The 21,667-nt window shown below is 39.0% G+C and overlaps 1 protein-coding gene across 6 annotated transcripts in view; it reads right to left on the minus strand.

The window, feature by feature from the left end:
* Positions 1-21,667, minus strand: part of FSIP1 (fibrous sheath interacting protein 1) — a 222,348-nt gene that overhangs the window by 10,586 nt on the left and 190,095 nt on the right. For all 6 annotated transcript variants that reach the window (XM_070468987.1, XM_070468986.1, XM_070468988.1 and 3 more), the window contains one exon: positions 8,534-9,044. In XM_070468987.1, coding sequence (XP_070325088.1) covers positions 8,534-9,044 — 511 coding nt within the window. The remainder of the gene's footprint in view (positions 1-8,533; positions 9,045-21,667) is intronic.

Consider the following 21,667-nt stretch of genomic DNA (forward strand, 5'->3'; position numbering starts at 1 on the left):
TGACTGCAGCCATGAAATTAAAAGACGCTTATTCCTTGGAAGGAAAGTTATGACCAACCTAGACAGCATATTAAAAAGCAGAGACATTACTTTGCCAACAAAGGTCTGTCTAGTCAAGGCTATGGTTTTTCCAGTCATGTATGGATGTGAGAGTTGGACTATGAAGAAAGCTGAGCGCCGAAAAATTGATGTTTTGAATGATGGTGTTGGGGAAGACTCTTGAGAGTCCCTTGGACTGCAAGGGAATCCAACCTGTCCATCCTAAAGATCAGTCCTGGGTGTTCACTGGAAGGACTGATGCTGAATCTGAAACTCCAATACTTTGACCACCTGTTGTGAAGAAGTGACTCACTGGAAAAGACTCTGATGCTGGGAGGGGTTGGGGGCAGGAGGAGAAGGGGACAACAGAGGATGAAATGGCTGGATGGCATCACTGACTCGATGGGCATGAGTTTGAGTAAACTCTGGGAGTTTGTGATGGATAGGGAGGCCTGGCATGCTGCGATTCATGGGGTCGCAAAGAGTCAGACATGACTGAGCAACTGAACTGAACTGAACTGAACCATCCCAGTTTGCCAGAGACTGAGGGCTACACAAGACAAGGGACATTCACCGTACAATCAAGACACTCCTGAGCAAACCAAGACAGTTGGTCTCCTTAGTTTTCATTTAGTGGTATTATGTTAAAAATAACCCTATCTGATTCACTGTTACACTTGTTATAGATATTTTTTAAAAAATTATTCAATAAATGGGTCCTATGGGAAATTTCACTGTTTCCCTTGAAAAATTAGTGTAGTCCAGTTCCCCTTTTTTACTGCATGATTGACTTTGTGTCCATTTATGCCTTACTCTATCTTTGCTATTTGCCAATCATATTTTCCACTTAGTTACATGAATGTGTTGATAAGCAGCTCAAGTGCTTGATTAGAAAAAAAAAACAATACTGTACATGCATAGATGCCTTTTTGATTATCTAGAAATCAATTCAGCATAAGAAGCTTTGATTAAGTACTAGACTAACCACAGACCTGCAGCACTAGTGTACCTCGCAGTGTCTCGGTGGTTGATGTGATCAAAGACCACTTACTCCTCTCACACTTCCATGTGGGGGATATTTCAGTGGAGATGCATCCAGCTTCACCCCCACCATGGGTAACAACAGTCAGTTATCTGATTGGTGAGTCTAGGGGAAGAAACAGCGTGCTCAACTCATTCCTCTCTGCAAGGGGGTCACTATTCTCTGCCAGGGTGCCCTTTGCTCCTCTGTACTACTGATCCACATGGACAGGTCTCCATGGCTGAGGCTTGATGATTTTCACCTCTGCCAGAGTGAGTATGTAGGTTTATCTTGAGGGCATAACATCAAGAAGACCATTTGGCTTCCTACCCAGGTGACATCAATCCCCTACTTTTCATCAGCAATAAAGCCAACCTCCTAATCTTCATTTGTCAGAATCTATACATCTCTCAGGAGAAGGCCATGGCACCCCATTCTGGTACTCTTGCCTGGAAAATCCCATGGATGGAGGAGCCTGGTAGGCTACAGTCCAAGGGGTTGCTGAGGGTCGGACACAACTGAGCGACTTCACTTTCACTTTTCACTTTCATGCATTGGAAAAGGAAATGGCAACCAACTCCAGTGTTCTTGCCTGGAGAATCCCAGGGATGGGGAAGCCTGGTGGGCTGCTGTCTATGGGGTCGCACAGAGTCAGACACGACTGAAGTGACCTAGCAGCAGCATACATCTCTCAGTTGGTTTGATAGGAGTGGGAAAGAGAAGATGCTATTTATCGGTCTTCTGAAACCCAACAGTGAGTGAGTGTAACACTGAATTTACTGGACCTTGTATCCAAAAAGTCAAATAACAGTAGTTACCACTAAGCTTAAAGCACAAAATGAAAAATGAAGTACTTCAGGAGGGGGCAATCAAGGTGGCAGAGTGAAAGGACATGAAGCTCACCTTCTCCCACAAACACATCAAAAACACATCTAATGTGAAACAGTTCTCTCTGAAAACAAACTGGCAGAAGGACTCCTATACAGCCAAGGCTGTAAGAATTAGGAAGGGAAGAAAAGCAATTGGGACAGGACCTGGGCCCCTGGGAGAGGATTAAGATGAAAATGGAGATTACTCAAGCAGACACCTGGCCCGGGGAGTGAGCAGTTCAAGCAATAGATTGGGTGCTCCAGTCTTGGGTCTTACACAGGGGAGATAAGCCCGTTGGCTTGTTGGAGGACCTCTGGAACAATTAGAAGGGTTATGGGAAGTTTAGACTGTTCGTGTAGAGTGCACACATGCTGGCTAGGCCTAAGGCAGGACAGAGAGACATTTGCTCTAGGAGCAGCTGGTTTTCCACACCTGCCTTGCCATATGCCTCAGCCGAAGCTCCAGCCTGCTCACCCCATGCCACACCATGGCCCTGAATCTGAGGTGCCCACGACCAAGAAACGACTCAACTGTAGGACAGAGAGGTAACCCAGACCTGAGGTGGAGTCTGGGTGGGATGGCAGTTGCCATTGTTGGCATTTACTCAAATGGAATCTCAGAAACTGCTCAGATCTCTGACAACAATTGCTCCACCACAACTCACCTCTTGATACACATCAAGACTCCACATGGGCCCCAGTCAGCCCCATGGAATGGTTCCACCAGAGCGCAGGGGTGGTAGAAGCTGGGGGCAGTGATCAGTTGTGAGGAACAAAGGTGACTAGCACTCAAGCCTGCATCTGAGCAAAGACACAGCTGCCTCCATGAGCAGCACATCAGACTTCTGTCTGTGCATGGACCTTACTTATTTCAGCAGTCCCCTGCTCTGGGGCAAGAGCTTTGAAAAGAGAGAGGGAAAACACACACTTAGAGGGAGCAGAGTCAACTCAGAAAGGAGGAGATAATAAAGATCAAAGAGGAAATAAACAGGAACAAAAAATTAGAAAAGATCAAGGAAACCAAGAGCTGTTTTTTTTAATAAAGATAACAAAAGGGTAGGGAAGAAGTAAAACTATCATATTTGTAGATGACACTATATAAAGATGATACTTTATATAGAAAACTCTAAATTCTCCACCTAAAACCCATTAGAACTAATAAATAAATTCAACAAGGGAACAGGATATAAGACTAATACACAGAAGTCTATTGTTTTTCCATATACCAATAATACTATCAGAAAAAGAAAAGTTTCCTTTTTAAAACCAATCTCTTTTAAAATCACATCAAAAAGAATAAAATACGTAGGAATTAACTTAACCAAGGAGGTAGAAGACCTATATTCTGAAAACTATAAAACATTTATATAAGAAATTGAAGATGATACACAGAAATGGAAAAATATCCTGTGCTCTTGGATTGGAAGCATTAATATTGTTAAAATGGCTATACTACCCTAAGCAATCTACAGATTTAATGCAATACCTATCAAAATACCTATGACATTTTCCATTTTCCACAGAACAAGAATAAATAATCCTAAAATTCATATGGAACCACAAAAGACCCCAAATTGCCAAAACAATCTTGAGAAAAAATAAGAACAAAGCTGGATGTATAACCCTTTTAGACTTTAAACTATACCAGAGCTACAGAAATCAAAACAGCATGGTACTGGCAGAAAAACAGGCATGTAGATCAGTGGAATAGAACAGAGAGCCCAGAAATAAACCAATGCACCTATGGTCGATTCATCAGTGACAAAGAAGGCAAGAATATGCAATGGAGAAAAAAAATCTCTCTTTAATAAGTGGTGCTGGGAAAACTGGGAAACTACATATAAAAGAATGAGGTTACAACATTTCCTCACAACATATGTAAAAATAAACTCAAAACAGATTAAAAGCATAAACGTAACAACTGAAACCATAAAACTCTTAAAAGACAAAATAGGCATAACATTTTTTGACATAAATTGTAGTAAATTTTTTTAGTCTGTAGCCTAAGGCAAAAAAAGTAAAAGCATAAATAAACAAACATAACCTAACTCCAAAGCTTTTGCACAACAATAGGAGCCATCAATGAAACAAAGAGACAACCTGCAGAATAGGAGAAAATGTTTACAAATGATATGACCAACAAGGGTTTAATATCCAAAATATACAAACAGTTAATACAACTCAGTATCAAAAAACAACCCAATCAAAAAAGGAACAGAAGATCTGAACAGACATTTTTCCAAAGAGGACATGCAGATGACTAACAGGCACATAAAAAGTATAATCAACACTGTAATTATCAGAGAAATGCAAATCAAAATAAAATGCAATTATCACCTCACAACTGTCAGAATGGCTATCATCCAAAAGTCTACAACTAACAAATGTTAGAGAGGATGTGGAATAAAGGGGCCCTTGTACCCTGTCTGTGGGAATGTAAATTGGTACATTCACTGTGGAAAACCGTATATAGTTTCCTCAAAAAACTAAAAAGAGAACTACCATATGATCCAACAATTCCACTCCTGGTTCTATACTCAGGAAAAAAAAAAAATTAAAAGACTAAATCAAAAAAACACATGTATCCCAAAGTTCTTAACAGTACTATTTACAATAGTCAAAATATGGTTGGAATCCAAGTGACCACCAACAGACAAATACATAAGAGGTGACATATCTATCTACCTACCTACCTACCTATAATGGAATATTACTCAGCCATAAAATGAATGAAATTCTACCATTTACAGCAATACAAATGAACCTAGAGTATATTATACTTAAATAAGTCAGACAAAGAAAGACAAATACTGTATAATATCAATTACATATGAAATCTAAAAGATAATACAAATCAATGTATACAGCAAAACAAACTGACTCACACATAGAGAAAACAAATTAATGGTTCCCAGAGGGGAGAGGGAAGGAGAAGGGGCAAGTTAGTGATATGTGATTAAGAGATACAAACTACTATGTGTAAAATAGATAAGCAACAAAAATATATTGTATAGCACAGGGAATTCTAGACATTATCTTGTAATAATCACTAATAGAGTATAATATGCAAAAATATTGACTCACTATGCTACACACTTGAAACCAATATTATAAATCAACTACACTTCCCCCAAAATGAGGTACTTCACACTGGAAACTTCTAATACATCTGTGAAGCAAATCCTTATCTTCAATACCACAATTGAAATTGGTCCTCAGTGTCACTAAATTTGGACCCTGATGGTTTTGAACTGTGGTGTTGGAGAAGACTCTTGAGAGTCCCTTGGACTGCAAGGAGATCCAACCAGTCCATCCTAAAGGAGATCAGTCCTGGGTGTTCATTGGAGGACTGATGTTGAAGCTGAAACTCCAACACTTTGGCCACCTGATGCGAAGAGCTGACTCATTTGAAAAGACCCTGATGCTGGGAAAGATAGAGGGCAGGAGGAGAAGGGGACAACAGAGGATGAGATGGTTGGATGGCATCACGGACTCAATGGACATGAGTTTGGGTAAACTCCGGGAGCTGGTGATGGATAGGGAGGCCTGGCGTGCTGCGGTTCACAGGGTCGCAAAGAGTTGGACACGATTGAGCAACTGAACTGAAGTTTTATCTGACTCTATCTTTTAGAAGCAGAATTTTAAAATTCATAACAGACCTCAGTTCATGTAGGAAAATAAAACAATATATTTGCTACTTAAAGAGAAAATGATGAATGATTTTTCTTGTTTTCTTCCTGTCTGCTTACAGAAATCTCATCTGAATCATGTATTCACACGTATCTATTTCCTGAGAAAGAGAAGGAATATAACATAACAGCTGAATACACTGTAATTTCTCATTATAATGACATCTTTAAAAGGCTTTTTGCCAAGAAAACTGGTTTAGCATTTAGTTTTGGGGTTCACTTTTGCATAAATCACATAATGTCCAATTTGGTATTTTAGAATAAATTGATTAGCAGTTATTTTAATAATTGTAAATGTTGAGGTTAGTAAAAGAAAAACTCCCAGCTTCAGATAGGCTGACAAGCATCCAAAATAATAATGTAGGATTTATTCCTTAAAGTTTATCATGTAATAAACAGAAAGTAAAATATGGTTCATATATTCACATCTATTCTATCTTAAACCTCCATAATCACAGGGTTGTTTTAGTCAAACACTGGGAATATCTAGAGCCATCAGAGGCATTTTTTCAGAAGTTAAAAGTAAATCACCAGAGCTTCTTTCCATTATGTCACATTAAATTCTAGTTCATTCCATATTTTCATGCTCTACCTGGCGACAGATATACATCAGTGTGACCGACATTCACATAGAAGTAATGTCATATCTCAGTAAAATGATCTCCTCAACCCCCACATACTGACTCCATGAGAATGAGACCCCATACACAATAAATCATCATACCCAACTGAATATGTTTTGATTACAGCTGACAAAAAAGAAATGCCGATACTTTCGTCCTAATAAAAACTTTTTGTCCAAAAAGAAAAATACACTGCTATTGAGTAGAACAAAGTTCTTACAGTCTATTTGTTAAGTGAAGATGGTTGGTGGGAGAAGACACAGCACACTCATTTAACTGAATTACCTGTTGTAAGTAAACTCTGCTGCTAGGTAAAAAGAGTATAGCTTGTGGAATTTCACTAAAAAAGAAAAAAAAAAAGTTCCAAATCTTTAGAATATCAGGCTTGCATAATTCTTAAGCGATACCACCTGCTTTCATTCACAATGCAAAGAATAAATGTGAACTGCATTTTCAGTGTATTATTCTAAAGCTGGGGCTTCCCAGATGGTGCTAATGGTAAAGAACCTGCCTGTCAATGCAGGAGATGTAAGAAAGGTGAGTCTGATCCCTGGGTTGGGAAGATCCCCTGGAGGAGGATACAGCAACGTACTCCAGTATTCTTGCCTGGAAAATTCCTGGAGTCTGATGGGCTACAGTCCATAGGGTCTCAAAGGTCAGACATGACTGAAGCAGCCTAGCATGCACTCACACATCTAAACCTGGATAATTTAAATTCCTTTATTTATTAAACAGGCACTTGATTTAAGGCAGCACTTTGGACATCAGAGAAGATATAACAATGAATCAGAAGATAGGACCTCTGTCCTCAAAAAGGTTACATAGTTCTAAGGAAGAGTATATGGATGTGTGTCCCTAACAATGTGAGACTGTGTGTAAAATGATGTGATAGGGGACTAATACCCTTGGACATTCAGAAGAGAAGTAAAACTCTTAAAAGGGAGGAGCAGGGAAGGTTACATTTAGACAGGATGGGGTTAGAATTCAACTACCATTGAAGGTATACCTGCACATGCCTGAGAAGAAACAGTCTTGAGCAACATAGAGAGCACTGTACATCCTGAGCCCAAATTAGCTATATAATCTGAATAACATTTAAGAAACTACATAGAGACTGATTATGAAGACAACTTCAGGTTAGATTCTGAAGGCCTTGAACAGCAAGTGAAGGAATTCAAATTTCATTCAACAGACAGAGGAGAGCAATAGAAGCTTTTTGAGCTGGAGAGTGTGTTCATCAAAGTTGTACTTTGGGGGTATAAGTTTAGGTGGTTGACAATGGCAGGAGAAGAGACAGCAGAGCGCAGATACCCGATCAGGTTACCGCACTGATCCAGCTGAGAGGGTAGGAACAGCAAGGGAGTGAGTGATGGACATGGGAGACACTGCAGAAGCAGAACAAACAAGATTTGAAGACTGGAAGTGGGAAGCGAGGGAAATGGAAGAATCAATGATGACTCACATTTTAAGCCTGGGTGATTGAGGAAATGGAAGTCAAGAGGAAAATCTGAGTTGAGAGGGAAGGATGAGGAAATTCATTTGAGTTCATATCCAGATGGCAGTTAGAAATACAGGGCTAAGGAGTTAGTTCAGAATTAATAGATTACTGATGTAATAGGTAATAGGTATAGATTTAATAGGAAATATATTTTAATCTACATGAGAGGAAAAGTTGAAGTTATTTAAATAAACTCAACAAATATAACATAGACTATGTTAGACCTCTAACATAAATAATTGAATATTTGTTTACATCAAAAAACTTTCCATAATTGGTATTTTGGTATTTTGTACCATTGGTAAGATGCAACACTGGATCAAAAAAAAAAAAAAAAAAAACCCTGACAATATACAAGCAGCTGGGACTGGAAGTTTGTGTACTGAAACTAACAAAACCACAATGATACACAGCATTCCATGAATTCATTCCTTGGAACAAATATTCATCACTGATATTTGGAAGTTAAAATACTAAGCAAATCTAATTATTTGTAGCCACTCAAACTAATTTCTCTTTTCCTCTGAAATCAACACTGCTTTCTGGATGACCATAACTACCATAACTAATAATGGCATTAGTTATCATTAAAAATAATGTATTTTGTAAGAGTACTAATCCCAACAATGATCTGATATAAACATTAATAAATATGTTCTTACATTAGCATGCTCTTAATTGACCCATCTGTGACTTTCAAGTATACCTCCTTATTCTGCTATATTTTGAACTGTATTACCTTTACATTGAGGTATTTCATAAAGATGATTCTCAGTGTATTCTCCAAGCCTCACCTGGTTTGAGTCTCTCTGGAGGGCTGAGTTTCACATGCTGGTCTTCAGATGAAAGGCTCACACTGAGGCCATACAGTGGATCGTCCAAGAAAGAGGGCCTTTTCAGTCTCCCAATGCCCAGAGTCTTAGACATAAAGTAGTCTTCTGCATCACTAATAACATTGTCCTCAGAAAACTGAAGGCATTTCACATTCTCTGCTTCAAGGAGAAGAGCTGGTGACATGTGATGCCCAGCCAAGGCTTTGGTGAGAAAGTAGCCTCTAGATGTTTCACATTCTACATTCTTAGGCACATTTATGTCCTCCACCTCAGTGCTTCGAACCTTTGTTTTTGACCTGCTTAATGACTCAGAGAGAATAGATCCAGAAGGTTGGGGGAACTCAGGTATCATATCCTCAATGTCTTTCTCTTCTCTTTCTGGAGACAGTCTAACTGTGGATTTTTGTTTGAACGAGCATTCATCCAGAAGACACCTTAACTGTTCCTCGGAGAGAAGTGAGGTTGAATCTAACTGATGAGACAAATCAAAAGTTTTCATAGTCAGTTGAATGAGTAAACACATTTATCTTCGGTAAGCTTTCAGTTATATAATATAAATGCAAGTAACAGAAAATCCTTTACACAAAACACCCAAATAGTACAATCATTCATTTTAAACCATTCAAAATTACAGGGGAAAAAAATCACACATACCAAAATCCAGGAAAAGTCCCATGACACTGATGGAAATGAACTACTACACCAAACTAACCACTAACACTCTACATGTAGTAATAACCTTGGGCTGAAATGAAGATATTAGAAAAACCCTTCAATTTTTTAAGTCTCAGGGCATCAAGCAGGGTAGTAAGTAACCACTTCTTTGATAGAAAGCAAGAAATTCTGCCACAATATCTAGTTGGTGTTTCTCTGTTTCCTCCATTTCTGGGTTTGAACGCTATCACCACCCAATTCCTTAACTCAGGCAAACAGGGTGGATTAACCTGCCCCTGGGGATTCACCACTCCTGTCTGTCTTCAACTTTCAGTGGACAATGCTACGGAAGACAGAAAAGGACGGGAGAAGGGGTGATGCATCCTGAGATGTGTAGTGGCTTCAGTGCTATAGGTCGAGACAGAGGCCAGGGGCATTCCAACAGCAGTGCACTCTGGGAGGAGGATTTGATCTCTGTTTGTAAACATTATCAGGGCTGATTGTTTCAAACAAGATATTAAGGATTTTAAAACATTTTTTTCTCTTCCAGTAATGTTCTCAGGAAATAAAATTAATCAAACAAAATTATAGAGCTATGTGTTCTACAAGAATTCAACTGAACAGCATGCCACCTGAATTGCAACAATGATTGGAAAGGAACATGACTGAAATATATTGAAAGACACTGAAAAAAATTCTCCTTCTTTAAAGAATTAGCACTGTACCTGATTTACATAGTAGATTATCTAGGATAACATTAATCCTCCTTTACAGGGGAGTGAATTATCTGGCAAGAAGAAGTCCCCATAAGAAAACCTAATCATGACTTGTAATGACCTTAACTTTTACTTCAATAAAGTAAAGCAATGTTATTGGTCTAATCTGTAGTACACAGTAAGAATTAACTGAATAGTCTGCATTTACAAAGTATTGGTGGGGAGCTATTATGGAACTAGTATAGTTAATTCCCCATAATTGCATAATGTCTCTAATGTAGCTAACAAAAAGTAGCATGTAAAAAGAACTTCATATCACGCTTTTAAAGTATATCATATGTTTTAAAATTATATTTAACTTCCATATATTAAAAACCAAGTTTCACAGTGGCAAGTAACATTAAGAGTTTGAAAGTAAGAAGAAATTGTCTGGGAATATATTCTTAATAATTATCTGGGATTCAAAATTCAGGTAATTCACCTTAAGGTTAATGTGCATGGCAAAAAAAAAAATAGGAGTTGTAGATTTTCTAAAAAAAAGAAAAAAGAGTTGTATCATATACTAGCAAATCCTACTTTTAATCACTAGACATTTCAGGTATCCAGATATAGTACTTTATCCATTACTAGCAGCATTTCCTTCACCCAACTATATAAAGCTAGACAGCTAGAACATGAAAGCAGTCCTTATATGGTACCAGATAACTAAAATACACTTTCAAAAACTGCTTAGATAAAATTCCTTGTAATGCGTAAACAATTCACTAGGATTTAGAAACGGTCCACTGATTGTTATACTCAGCAAATATCAAACCAAAGGCTTAACATATGAAATTTCCAGACCTTAGAAAAAAATCAGTCCATACTGGAGCAAGAGGGTGAAGGAATATGGAAGGAAGTCTCTGGGAGAGAATAAAAGAGAGGGTGGTGGAAAACTGGAAGATTATCTGATATGTTTGATCACATCCCCAAATAATATTGATAGGATAAATGCTTAGAAGTTCCAAAGATTTATTTAGCTAGATACACAGAAAATTAAGTCAAAGGAAAAATAATTATGAACTCTGAAAAAAGAAGCTATATGAAAAGAAAGGAAAGGCAGTTTTTCAGAGAGATTACAGAAATTAAGCAAAAGAAAATAATATGATTATTAACTCTACAACAAAAAAAAAGTTGTACAAGAAAGGATACTATAGGATACTACTTATAAGCACTGAAATTGAAGCTGTGATCAAAAATCTCTCCAAAAACAAAAGCCCAGGATCAGTTGGCTTCACAGGAGAACTCTGTCAAACATTTAGAGAAGAGCTAATGCCTATCCTTCTAAAACTGTTTCAAAAAACTGCAGAGGAAGGAACACTTCCAAACTCATTCTATGAGGCCACCATTACCCTGATACCAAAACCCGACAAAGACAACACAGAAGAAGAATACTACAGGCCAATATCACTGATGAACATAGATGCAAAAATCCTCAACAAAATTTTAGCAAACAGAATTCAGCAACACATCAAAAAGCTCATACACCATGATCAAGTTGGGTTGATTCCAGGAATGCAAGGATTCTTCAATCTATGCAAATCAATCAATGTGATACACTACATTAACAAATTGAAAGATTACAAACCATATGATAATCTCAATAGATGCAGAAAAAGCCTTTGACAAAGTTCAGCACACATTTATGATTAAAACTCTTCAAAAAAATGGGCATAGAAGGAACCTACCTCAACATATTAAAGGTCATATATGATAAGCCTACAGCAAACATTATTCTCAATGGTGAAAAACTGAAAGCATTTCCCCTAAGATCAGGAACAAGACAAGGGTGTCCACTTTCACCACTATTATTCAACAAAGTTCTGGAAGTCCTAGCTACAGCAATCAGAGAAGAAAAAGAAATAAAAGGAATCCAGATCAGAAAATAAGAAGTAAAGCTCTCACTGTTTGCAGATGACATGATACCATACATAGAAAACCCTAAAGATAGTATCAGAAAATTACTAGAGCTAATCAGTGAATTTAGCAAAGTTGCAGGATACAAAGTCAATAGACAGAAATCACTTGCATTTCTATATAGTAACAATGAAAAATCAGAAAGAGAAATTAAAGAATCAATCCCATTCACCACTGCAACAAAAAAAATTAAACATCTAGGAATAAATTTACCTAAGGAGACAAAAGAACTGTACACAGAAAATTATAAGACACTAGTGAAAGAAATAAAAGACAACATAAACAGATGGAGAGATATTCCATGTTCCTGGGTAGAAAGAATCAATACTGTGAAAATGACTATACTACCAAATGTAATCTACAGAGTCAATGTGATCCCTATCCAATTACCAATGACATTTTTCACAGAACTAGAACAAAAAATTTCACAATTCATATAGAAACACAAAAGACCCAGAATAGCAAAAGCAGTCCTGAGAAAGAAGAATGGAGCTGGAGGAATCAACCTTCCTGACTTCAGGTTATACTACAAAGCTGCAGTCATCAAGACAGTGTGGTACTGGCACAAAAACAGAAATATAGACCAATGGAATGAGATAGAAAGCCCAGAAATAAACCCATGCACTTATGGGTACCTTATATTTGACAAAGGAGGCAAGAATATACCATGGGGCAAAGACAGCCTCTTCAATAGATGTGCTGGGAAAACTGGACAGCTACATGCAAAAGAATGAAATTAGAACACTTCCTAACACCATACACAAAGATAAGCTCAAAATGGATTAAAGACCTAACTGTAAGACCAGAAACTATAAAACTCTTAGAGGAAAACATAAGCAGAACACTCAATGACATAAATCAAAGCAAGATCCTCTATGATCCACCTAATAGAGTAATGGACATAAAAACAAAAGTAAACAAATGGGACATGATTAACTTAAAAGCTTTTGCACAGCAAAGGAAACTATAAGCAAAGGTGAAAAGACAACCCTCAGAATGGGAGAAAATAATAGCAAGTGAAACAACTGACAAAGGATTAATTTCCAAAATATACAAGCAGCTCACGCAACTCAATGCTAGAAAAACAAACCCAATCAAAAAGTGGGAAAAAGACCTAAACAGACATTTCTGCAAAGAAGACATACAGATGGCTAACAAACACATGAAAAGATGTTTAACATCACTCATTATTAGAGAAATGCAAATCAAAACCACAAAGAAATATCACCTCACACCAGTCAGAATAGCCATCATCAAAAAGTCTACAAACAATAAATGCTGGAGAGGGTGTGGAGAAAAAGGAATGCTCTTGCACTTTTGATGGGAATGTAAATTGATAGAGCCACCATGAAAGATGGTATGGAGATTCCTTAAAAAACTAGGAATAAAGCCACCATATAACCCAGCAATCCCACTCCTAGGCATATATCCTGAGGAAATCAAAATTGAAAAAGACACATGTATCCCATTGTTCACTGCAGCACTATTTACAATAGCTAGAACATGGAATCAACCTAGATGTCCATTGACAGATGAATGGATAAAGAAATTGTGGTACATATACACAATGGAATATTACTCAGCCATAAAAAGGAATGCATTTGAGTCAGTTCTAATGGGGTGGATGAACCTAGAACCTATTATACAGAGTGAAGTGAGTCAGAAAGACAAATATCTTTTTCTAACACACATATAAGGAATCTAGAAAAATAGTACTGAAGAATTTATTTACAGGGCAGCAGTGAAGAAATAGACATAGATAATAGACTTATGGACATGGGGAGAGGGGAGGACAGGGTGAGATGTATGGAAAGAGTAACATGGAAACTTACATTACCATATGTAAAATAGACAGCCAATGGGAATTTGCTATATGTCTCAGGAAACTCAAACAGGGGCTCTGTATCAACCGAGTAGGGTGGGATGGGGAGGGAGATGGGAGGGAGATTCAAAAGGGAGGGAATATATGTATACCTATGGCTGCTTCATGTTGAGGTTTGACAGAAAACAGCAAAAATCTGTAAAGCAATTATCCTTTAATAAAATATTTAAAATAAAATTTAAAATATTATACAAGGAAAAAAGAGCTGGTTGGAATTTCATTTTAATATTTCAAATTTTTATTTTTAAATTAATTTTATTTAAAATTTTGAATAGCACTTTTATTGTTTAAGAAAATATGGTAGCTCCTTGCCCCATTTGTCACCACTCTTTAGTTTTGTTTTTCAGAGTCAACTCCTTTTAATTCCTTAGAAGTTTTCCCCTGCCATTGAATTTTATACTGTTTCTTAATAGTTTTCTTTCCTAATTGATCAGTTTTATGTCAATACCTCACATTTCATATCAATTATACAATGCTACTGTATTGTTACATCAATTCTATGCTGACTTCTTTTAACGGTAGCCAAAGATTTAACTTTGTGACTTCAAATATCCCTTCTCTTTCCTACCATTTTTCCAAAATAGTCAAATCACAATTTTTGGTTACCCTGGTCATCACTATTTATATTAAGACTTGTGTTTCCTTATTAATTTTCTGTTTTGATGATCTGTCCATTGGTGTGAGTGGGGTGTTAACGTCTCCTACTATTATTGTGTTACTGTCAATCTCGCTTTTATATCTGTTGGTGTTTGTCTTATGTCAACCAGCTATATCTTTGGGTATCAGAAGCCTATCCAGATTTCATGGAGCCTGAAATTTATATAATCTTGTAGCAGGGGAAAGGTACTTCTTCAAGAAAAATAATACAAAAGTACAAATAGAAAATAGGTATAACAGTGCGTTTCTTTTTCTTTAGAATGTGAAAAAGATCACAGCAACTTAATGGAGGCTTGGAAAATCAAGTTCATCTCTTATGTTATCTCTTTAGATCATTTACCAAAAATGCTTATATAGAAATGTTTCCTGACTGCAACCTAGCTTCCTCTCCCCACTCAAGGTTCATACAAGAGAGGGGCCCTGGAGCTTAAGCTTCACTGGGTCCATAGTATATCTATTCCTGAGAGCTCCAAGATAAAGCATAACACATCTGAGTCTGTATACACAGAAATCTGGAGGAGGGCATGGCTACCCACTCCAGCATTCTTGCCTTGAGAATCCCATGGACAGAGAAGCTTGGCGGGCTACAGTCTACAGGGTTGCAAAGAGCTGGACATAACTGAAGTAACTAAGCATGTGCACACACACACACAAATACACACAGAGAAATAAGCTCAACTACAATCACCCTGATCCTCTGCGGGAAGCAGTTCGATGGGAAAGAAAACATAGAAGACTAGAACTTGGGCTTTAGTCCAAGTTTTCCCACCTTGTTCATGTCACTTAAGAACCCATTGCTATAAAATAGGGAACTGAAGAAGAAGAACTCTGCATTAACTTCCAGCTCCAATATTGCTTTTTATGAATAACTACTCCAAAATTAAAAATAAATGTAAGAATGAGATGTTCAACTGTACCTCAGAATGTGACCTGGGTAGAATTTATGAAGACAAAACATCACAAAAAGAGAACTTTTATTTCTTGAATTTCTTCACAATACCAATCTTGAACTCAAAAAAAAAAGAAAAATTCTCTAGTCTCAAAACACTATATGTAAAAGTGAACCAAGTATATTAAGCCTGCAGATTAAATTCATCACAGTGTTTCTGAGTGGTAATATATCAGACACAACACAAGCCACCACAAGCCATTTCTCTCATCTTTTGATTCTCTGCAGAGCCTTGCCCACAATCTAAGCTCAGTAAATCAGTATTGTGGGAATCAAATGAATTAAGGTTGCTGAGTGTTTTGAAATGGCTAAGTACTACATTAATGTATAAGTTATTTACAAATGCTGAATGGGACTAAACTGGGTCTTATAACAAATATCCCTAATGACCCTTGATAGTGCAGGGGCCATAACCCATATCCTTCATCCAGTTTGCTTTGAAACTCTGACCTAATGAGCTCCATTAGCTGAACGACTCACTGTGCAAGCAGAGTCAAGTAACCATCTGTTCACATCCTCACCTCAAAGTATTCATCTTTCATGCCAGCTCTAATTTTCCAGTATTTCATAAACAAGTCATTTATTCATGCTATTCCTGTCCTTTATGAAATTCATCATAGAGCATTTCAGTCTTCATTTTTCCAGACCAGAGCCCAATCTATTTTCTCTCCTTCTATGAAAGCCCCTCTTTTCCCGTCCTCATTTTAGTAGCCTTTTTATGGATCTTCTTTCTTGTTTTAGTCAAAACAGACACACTCCAGAGTCAATGAGTAAATGTATTCAATTTTCTCATTAGAAAAAAAAAATACTATAGACCACTTGTGGTGTTAGTTCTCACACATCTTGCTGGTCTTGTTGGCACCCCAGGTGATATCTTAAAGAATAATAACCAGCATTCACTAAGCACCTTCTTTGGGCCAATACTGCCCTATGCACCTTACATGTATCAATTCCTTAAATCTTCATAACAAGCCTATGTAGATACTATTGCTATTCCCATTTTATAGATGAATAACTAAAGCAATAAGAAATTAAGAAAACTGTTCTTGGTCATACAACTAGTAAGTGGTGGAACTTGAATCCAAGTAGTCTGGGTCCACCTACATGTTTATCTACCAGGCTACACAGCCTCTCACTATAAATGAGTTCTCCCTCTACCATTCTCTACATTTCCTTTTTCAAACTGAGCTTCATTCTTCAGTCCATTCCCTCAGATATTAAAAACTCTTCCTGTAGATTATTTCACTTAACTTTGGATTTTATTACCCACACTAGCTTAGTATATTACCCAGATTTACAGTGTCCTCTCCTTCAGTTCATTTCAGGGAGGAAAAAAAAAAAAAAGACAACCTCAGCTCCATTCCCAGGGTGCCCACTGTTTATACTTCTCCACCCCTATAAACACCAGTTTGGTGTAGGAGCTAAATCTGATGGGGAGTGCAACTTGTAATTGCTGGAGAGGGATCACAGACTGTGGATTACCTCACCCTCATCCCTGCCTCCAATGCTATGCTCAGTATCTGGAGTTTCCCCAGCCATAAAAATCTCTACTCATTTTGCACTGGATTTATTGACAAGGCAATCAAGATTACGTCTCTGGTGCAGATAACCAGAAAGTCAAGCACTATAAACTAGCAAAGGCAATTTTGTCCTTTGATGTAAGCTTATGTCTGATGTTGGATTTTCCCCCTCCGCAAATGTTAAGTTCCTGAAGACACACCCTATAAAGCCAATACAATCATCACAAATAAGAAAAGGGTGGAAAACTGGAACATCCTAAATGATTAACAGCAAGAGTATGGATGTAAATAGCTTTCAATGACATCAAGTTCTACTTTAAAAGAAGCAACTAGAAAACATTTCACCTTTTGCTTAATTACCAATATTTAAGTTTACAACTCTTTGTTGCAGCCATTGCTGGCAACACCTAAGTAGTGGTGTAATCAAAGGTTTTTAGCCACAAGGAACAGAAATCCTTATCTCCAAAAAACAAGGTGGGGAGTGAGGAACTAATCCTTTAGCTTTTGCTTGTCTGGAAAACTCTTTATTCAGGCAGTAGAGGTGAGTATTGATGAAAGACCTAAGAAGTCATCTCATGGATGGTTTGCTGAAGTCATTTACAAGCAGGAAATGAACTATCAACAGGCTTCTTGGGGGTCTCGAGCTGAGAAGCCCCCAGAAACCAGTCATGTTTCATCTTGTTCTCTTACTCAGTCCCTGTGGTCTCAACTACTTGTTCGATCAATCCTCCTCTCTGCAAATCAGCTTTCTCTGCTTATTAATGGTTTCTGCTCTCTCACAACCTCAGCTTGCCCAGGTAGCATGAATCAACACAACGTTAAGAGTCTAACACCCACCAATGACTGACAATGGTCTTTATGTCCATTAGCTCAATTTTTAAGCAAGATAACTGAGTTGGTCATTGACCAGGTGATAGACTGACCATGTCAGTTTCAAGTGCTCAAGCACTCGTCCAATCACCTGTGGTGAGGGTCACATTCTATGAACTTGGCCATTCAAGTCCATGTTTTGGGGTAAGGGGTATTTCCCAAAGAGGAAGGCATGAGCAGAGGGATCTATTGATCATTGTGCAACTTTTGAAATTGCTATTAAGTAAATAACCAATAGAAGGGACCTGACATTTAATAAAGTATAAAGGATTAAGAATCAAGGTGTTGCTTAACTTCACCAATCTCATTCAGTCTGAGCATTCATTGAACAGCTCACTGAGATATAAAAGCAGAATTACTTATCAGAAAATAATCACTTGGGATAGAATAGTAAGACTTACAGTTGGATTACAGAACAGCACTTGCAAGTTGACACACCAACAATCTGCTCATATAGGCTCAACAGAGTCATATCACAAGTTGCAGCTCTTAAGAGTAAAGTCTAAAAACTGATGGGGGTAAGTGATTAGTATTCCATTTAATGTCTGCATCAACCAGAATGCAGTGCCAAGGATTCATAGAAGGAATGACCTTATTCATCCTGCTCCCCTTAGCTCCTTTCCTCTTTATCCTATTCCTCCCCTTTCTCTCTTAGACTTAGACTGCCCCAACTGCACAGTGGCAAGTCTGGCAGGTACAACACTCTTTAGGAAGTCACAAAGGTCCTGGGGGCCAGGCAAGATCTGGAACATTTTCACTCAGAATACTCAGGAGTTGTCCGGCCAGAGGAGAATCTGAACTCTAGTTAAAAGGAAAGCAAAGGTCATTGCCAGAGAAACTGTAAAACATTAGGAATGAGGGCTGAGGCACGGTTGTAAACAGGAAAATGAGTCAGCCCCCAGGTCAGAAGCCGGAGAATCTGTGGATAGAATAACACAGAGTGTGAAACAGGTCAAGACGAGTGGCTCTGAAGTGAGTTCACGAATGTTGCAGTGGTGTTGGAAGCCTGATTTGATGCAGGGCCTGCATGCCAAAGTAACTGTGTAGCACAGGACACTGCCCTTGCCCAGGCCACCTATTTTCCCCAAATGGCTGGGCGAGGCAGGGCTTGGAAGGGTTTGCCTGATGTGTTTGCTAAACGAAAGGCTGCTGTGCCCCTAAGCACTCAGTGATGGTTTTTTCCCCAGCCTAGGTACCACAGCTGGTCTCCATGAAATCAGGCTTTCTGTTTCTAGGAGGATGAGAAGGGTGGGATGCCAGCAGAATCCCAGTGTATAAAGGAAGGGTGGGCATGGATGGGAGGAGCTAGAAGCAGGCTATGGGATTCTCCATTTCTCCAGTGTGAAAAGGGGCCAGGAACTGAGATTTAGTTGGGGACATAGTCACAAGGGTGCAGATGGGGAGCTAGATCAACTTCACAACTTTGGTTTATAAAACAATGATGTGGAAAGGGGGCTCTCATTTTTCCATTCTGGGGGGAAATTATTATTTGAGGATTGCCAGCAGTTGCTATTTTCTAGTATAGAAACAGTAGATCCACCAACTCTACAGCTGGAAAGAGCCTGGCACTCCTGCCCTACATTCTCCCAGCAAAACAAAGCTTAACCAGGATGTTGTTGGCAATGAGGTGGACAAGTCTACACACAATGCATTTTTTTTGGGTCACAGGGGGCTGGACCTCCCACCCATCCCCCACTCCCTGGAGAAATAAATCATGTATGTCACTTTTAAAACAACCACGTCTCACTGCGAGGCAATATTGCTGATTTATTGCACAGTAACAGTTGTGAAAATCATTTGCATGGTTTTCTCTACTCTCGGTTTGAAGTTTATCTTTACTATGTAGAGATAAGTTGGGTCAGAGGAGGTCATGATGGGGTCAGAAGTCAAGAAGGCCACTAGCTATTTAAATGCTAAAATGTGGGCCAGAGTCCAGATCAAGCCTCACCCTTTTGTCAGAGGTCAGCTGGGACTTGAGTCAAGTTAGACAAATTTGGTATCATCAAAATAGTTAACCAATAAGGACCAATATAGCACAGGGAACTCTGCTCAATACTCTGTAATAACCTAAATGGAAAAAGAATAGATGCATGTATAACTGAATTACTTTGATGAAACCTGTACATATGAAACCAACATTGTTAATCAACTCTACTCCGATAAAACCAAATAAAAAGCCCCCAAACCAAAAACCTAAAGAACCTAAGACCCACAGGGCTGCCTCTCTAGAACTTTAAATACTTCTCTTGACATCATCTAAACTTCCCATTAAGGAGAAGGCGATCTCAGAACTCTGTCTCTGGGATCTTCAACTTGCACACTCTAGGCTAGCCTGCAGGCAGAGGTGCTGTGGCCAGTACAGGACCATCCCCAACAAGCGCTCCCCTAAGGTCAGGGGAGTATATCCAACAGGTGTTGAGGAGGATAACTACCACTCACACCCAGTTCATAAGAGCACAAAGGAGGCTATCTCAAGGGGTGCTAAAACAAAGTGGAGACACAGCATGGCCCTAAAGGTGGCAGCTGGCCGCCTCACACGGTCTGTCAATGGGTTGAACAAAGCCTACAGGCTCTGACCAAGAGGACTTTTGCTTTTCAGAGAGAGCAGCCATCAATGCCATATTCATCAGCTGCAACGAGAACAGTACTTCTGCCTTTTGCTATGAAGGATCTGATTATGGTGGTATTATCCAGATAGCCCCAAGCAGAGAGGACACTCAGTTGGACCCCACTGGTCACCAAGCAGGACCCTATGCAGCCTTCCCAGAACAGCCTTCCCTCCCCCATGTCCGCTGCCTGTCTTTTGTCTGTAGAAAAACTTTAGTCATAAGATTAAGTTTAATCAGAGAAGTGAAAAAAATAAAAATGCAAAGGCAAAAGAAAACAGTCAAACAGGACCAAACAGTAATAGTTTAGCCATTAAACAAAGTCAAGGACCTTTAGTTCCTCCTCAAGGACTTCATATAACATTCTGAGCCTTGTCCTTTGAGCTGTTTTGCAGGTACCGATGCCCCCACCAGGTAGAAGAAGTGAACTGTACTTTGCCACAAGCAAAGATCTCAGACTGATTGTAATCAGAAGATTGATGATGGTGACTTCCTATTACCTCACCTCTGACCAGTCAGAAAAAGGTCCACGAGCTGATCACATACCCCACAAACCCCCTCCCTCACTCTGTCTTTAAAAAACCTTTCCCTGAAAGTCTGTGGGGCGTTCAGGTCTTCTAAGCACAAGTTGCCCTGGACTGTTTGCCTGGTGCCCTATAGTGAACACTGCACTTCCTTCCCCACAACCTGGTGTCAGTCAGCTGGCTTTACTGTGCCCCAGACAGCAGACTCAAGTTTGGTTCCATAACACAACCCACACGAGTGACATCCCTCAGAGAGATGCCCCAACCCTGGGAACTGGAAAGGAAAACTATGTCCTTGAATGTACAAGAAGTTTCCTAGCAGCACAGACAAGCCCAGGGACCAAGTTGCACTGGCATTAAAATGCTGCAGTAAGACTGTATTCAGTTCTTCCATCACTGGGAGCCATGCAGCTGCCTGCAGCAGGGCGGAGCGGATCTAACAAGGCTTGTGCCGCCCCCACAGCTATAGATGCAGGCGTGCTATTGATTCACTGCCACGCCCCTCCTGTCACCTTCAGGCACTTCGTGCCCCTCTATCCTCTCATCCAGGGCTGTCCTACTGAGGCTGAGTTGTGACTTGCTAATGAGGTGGGAGATGCTCAGTTGGCCACTCCCACACTTGTGCAAAAATTGGCCCTTAGGGTAGATTTTAACCAAGAGCTGAGAACCAGTGAATAAAATCCTTTCCCTTCCTCCCTCTGGGAGGACTGCCCTAATATGTAGTCCCTGTCTGGATCCTCTCTGAAGACATCCCTCAAGGT

The sequence above is a fragment of the Odocoileus virginianus genome, chromosome 6, assembly GCF_023699985.2.
Source record: "Odocoileus virginianus isolate 20LAN1187 ecotype Illinois chromosome 6, Ovbor_1.2, whole genome shotgun sequence".
Taxonomy (NCBI): Eukaryota; Metazoa; Chordata; class Mammalia; order Artiodactyla; family Cervidae; genus Odocoileus; species Odocoileus virginianus.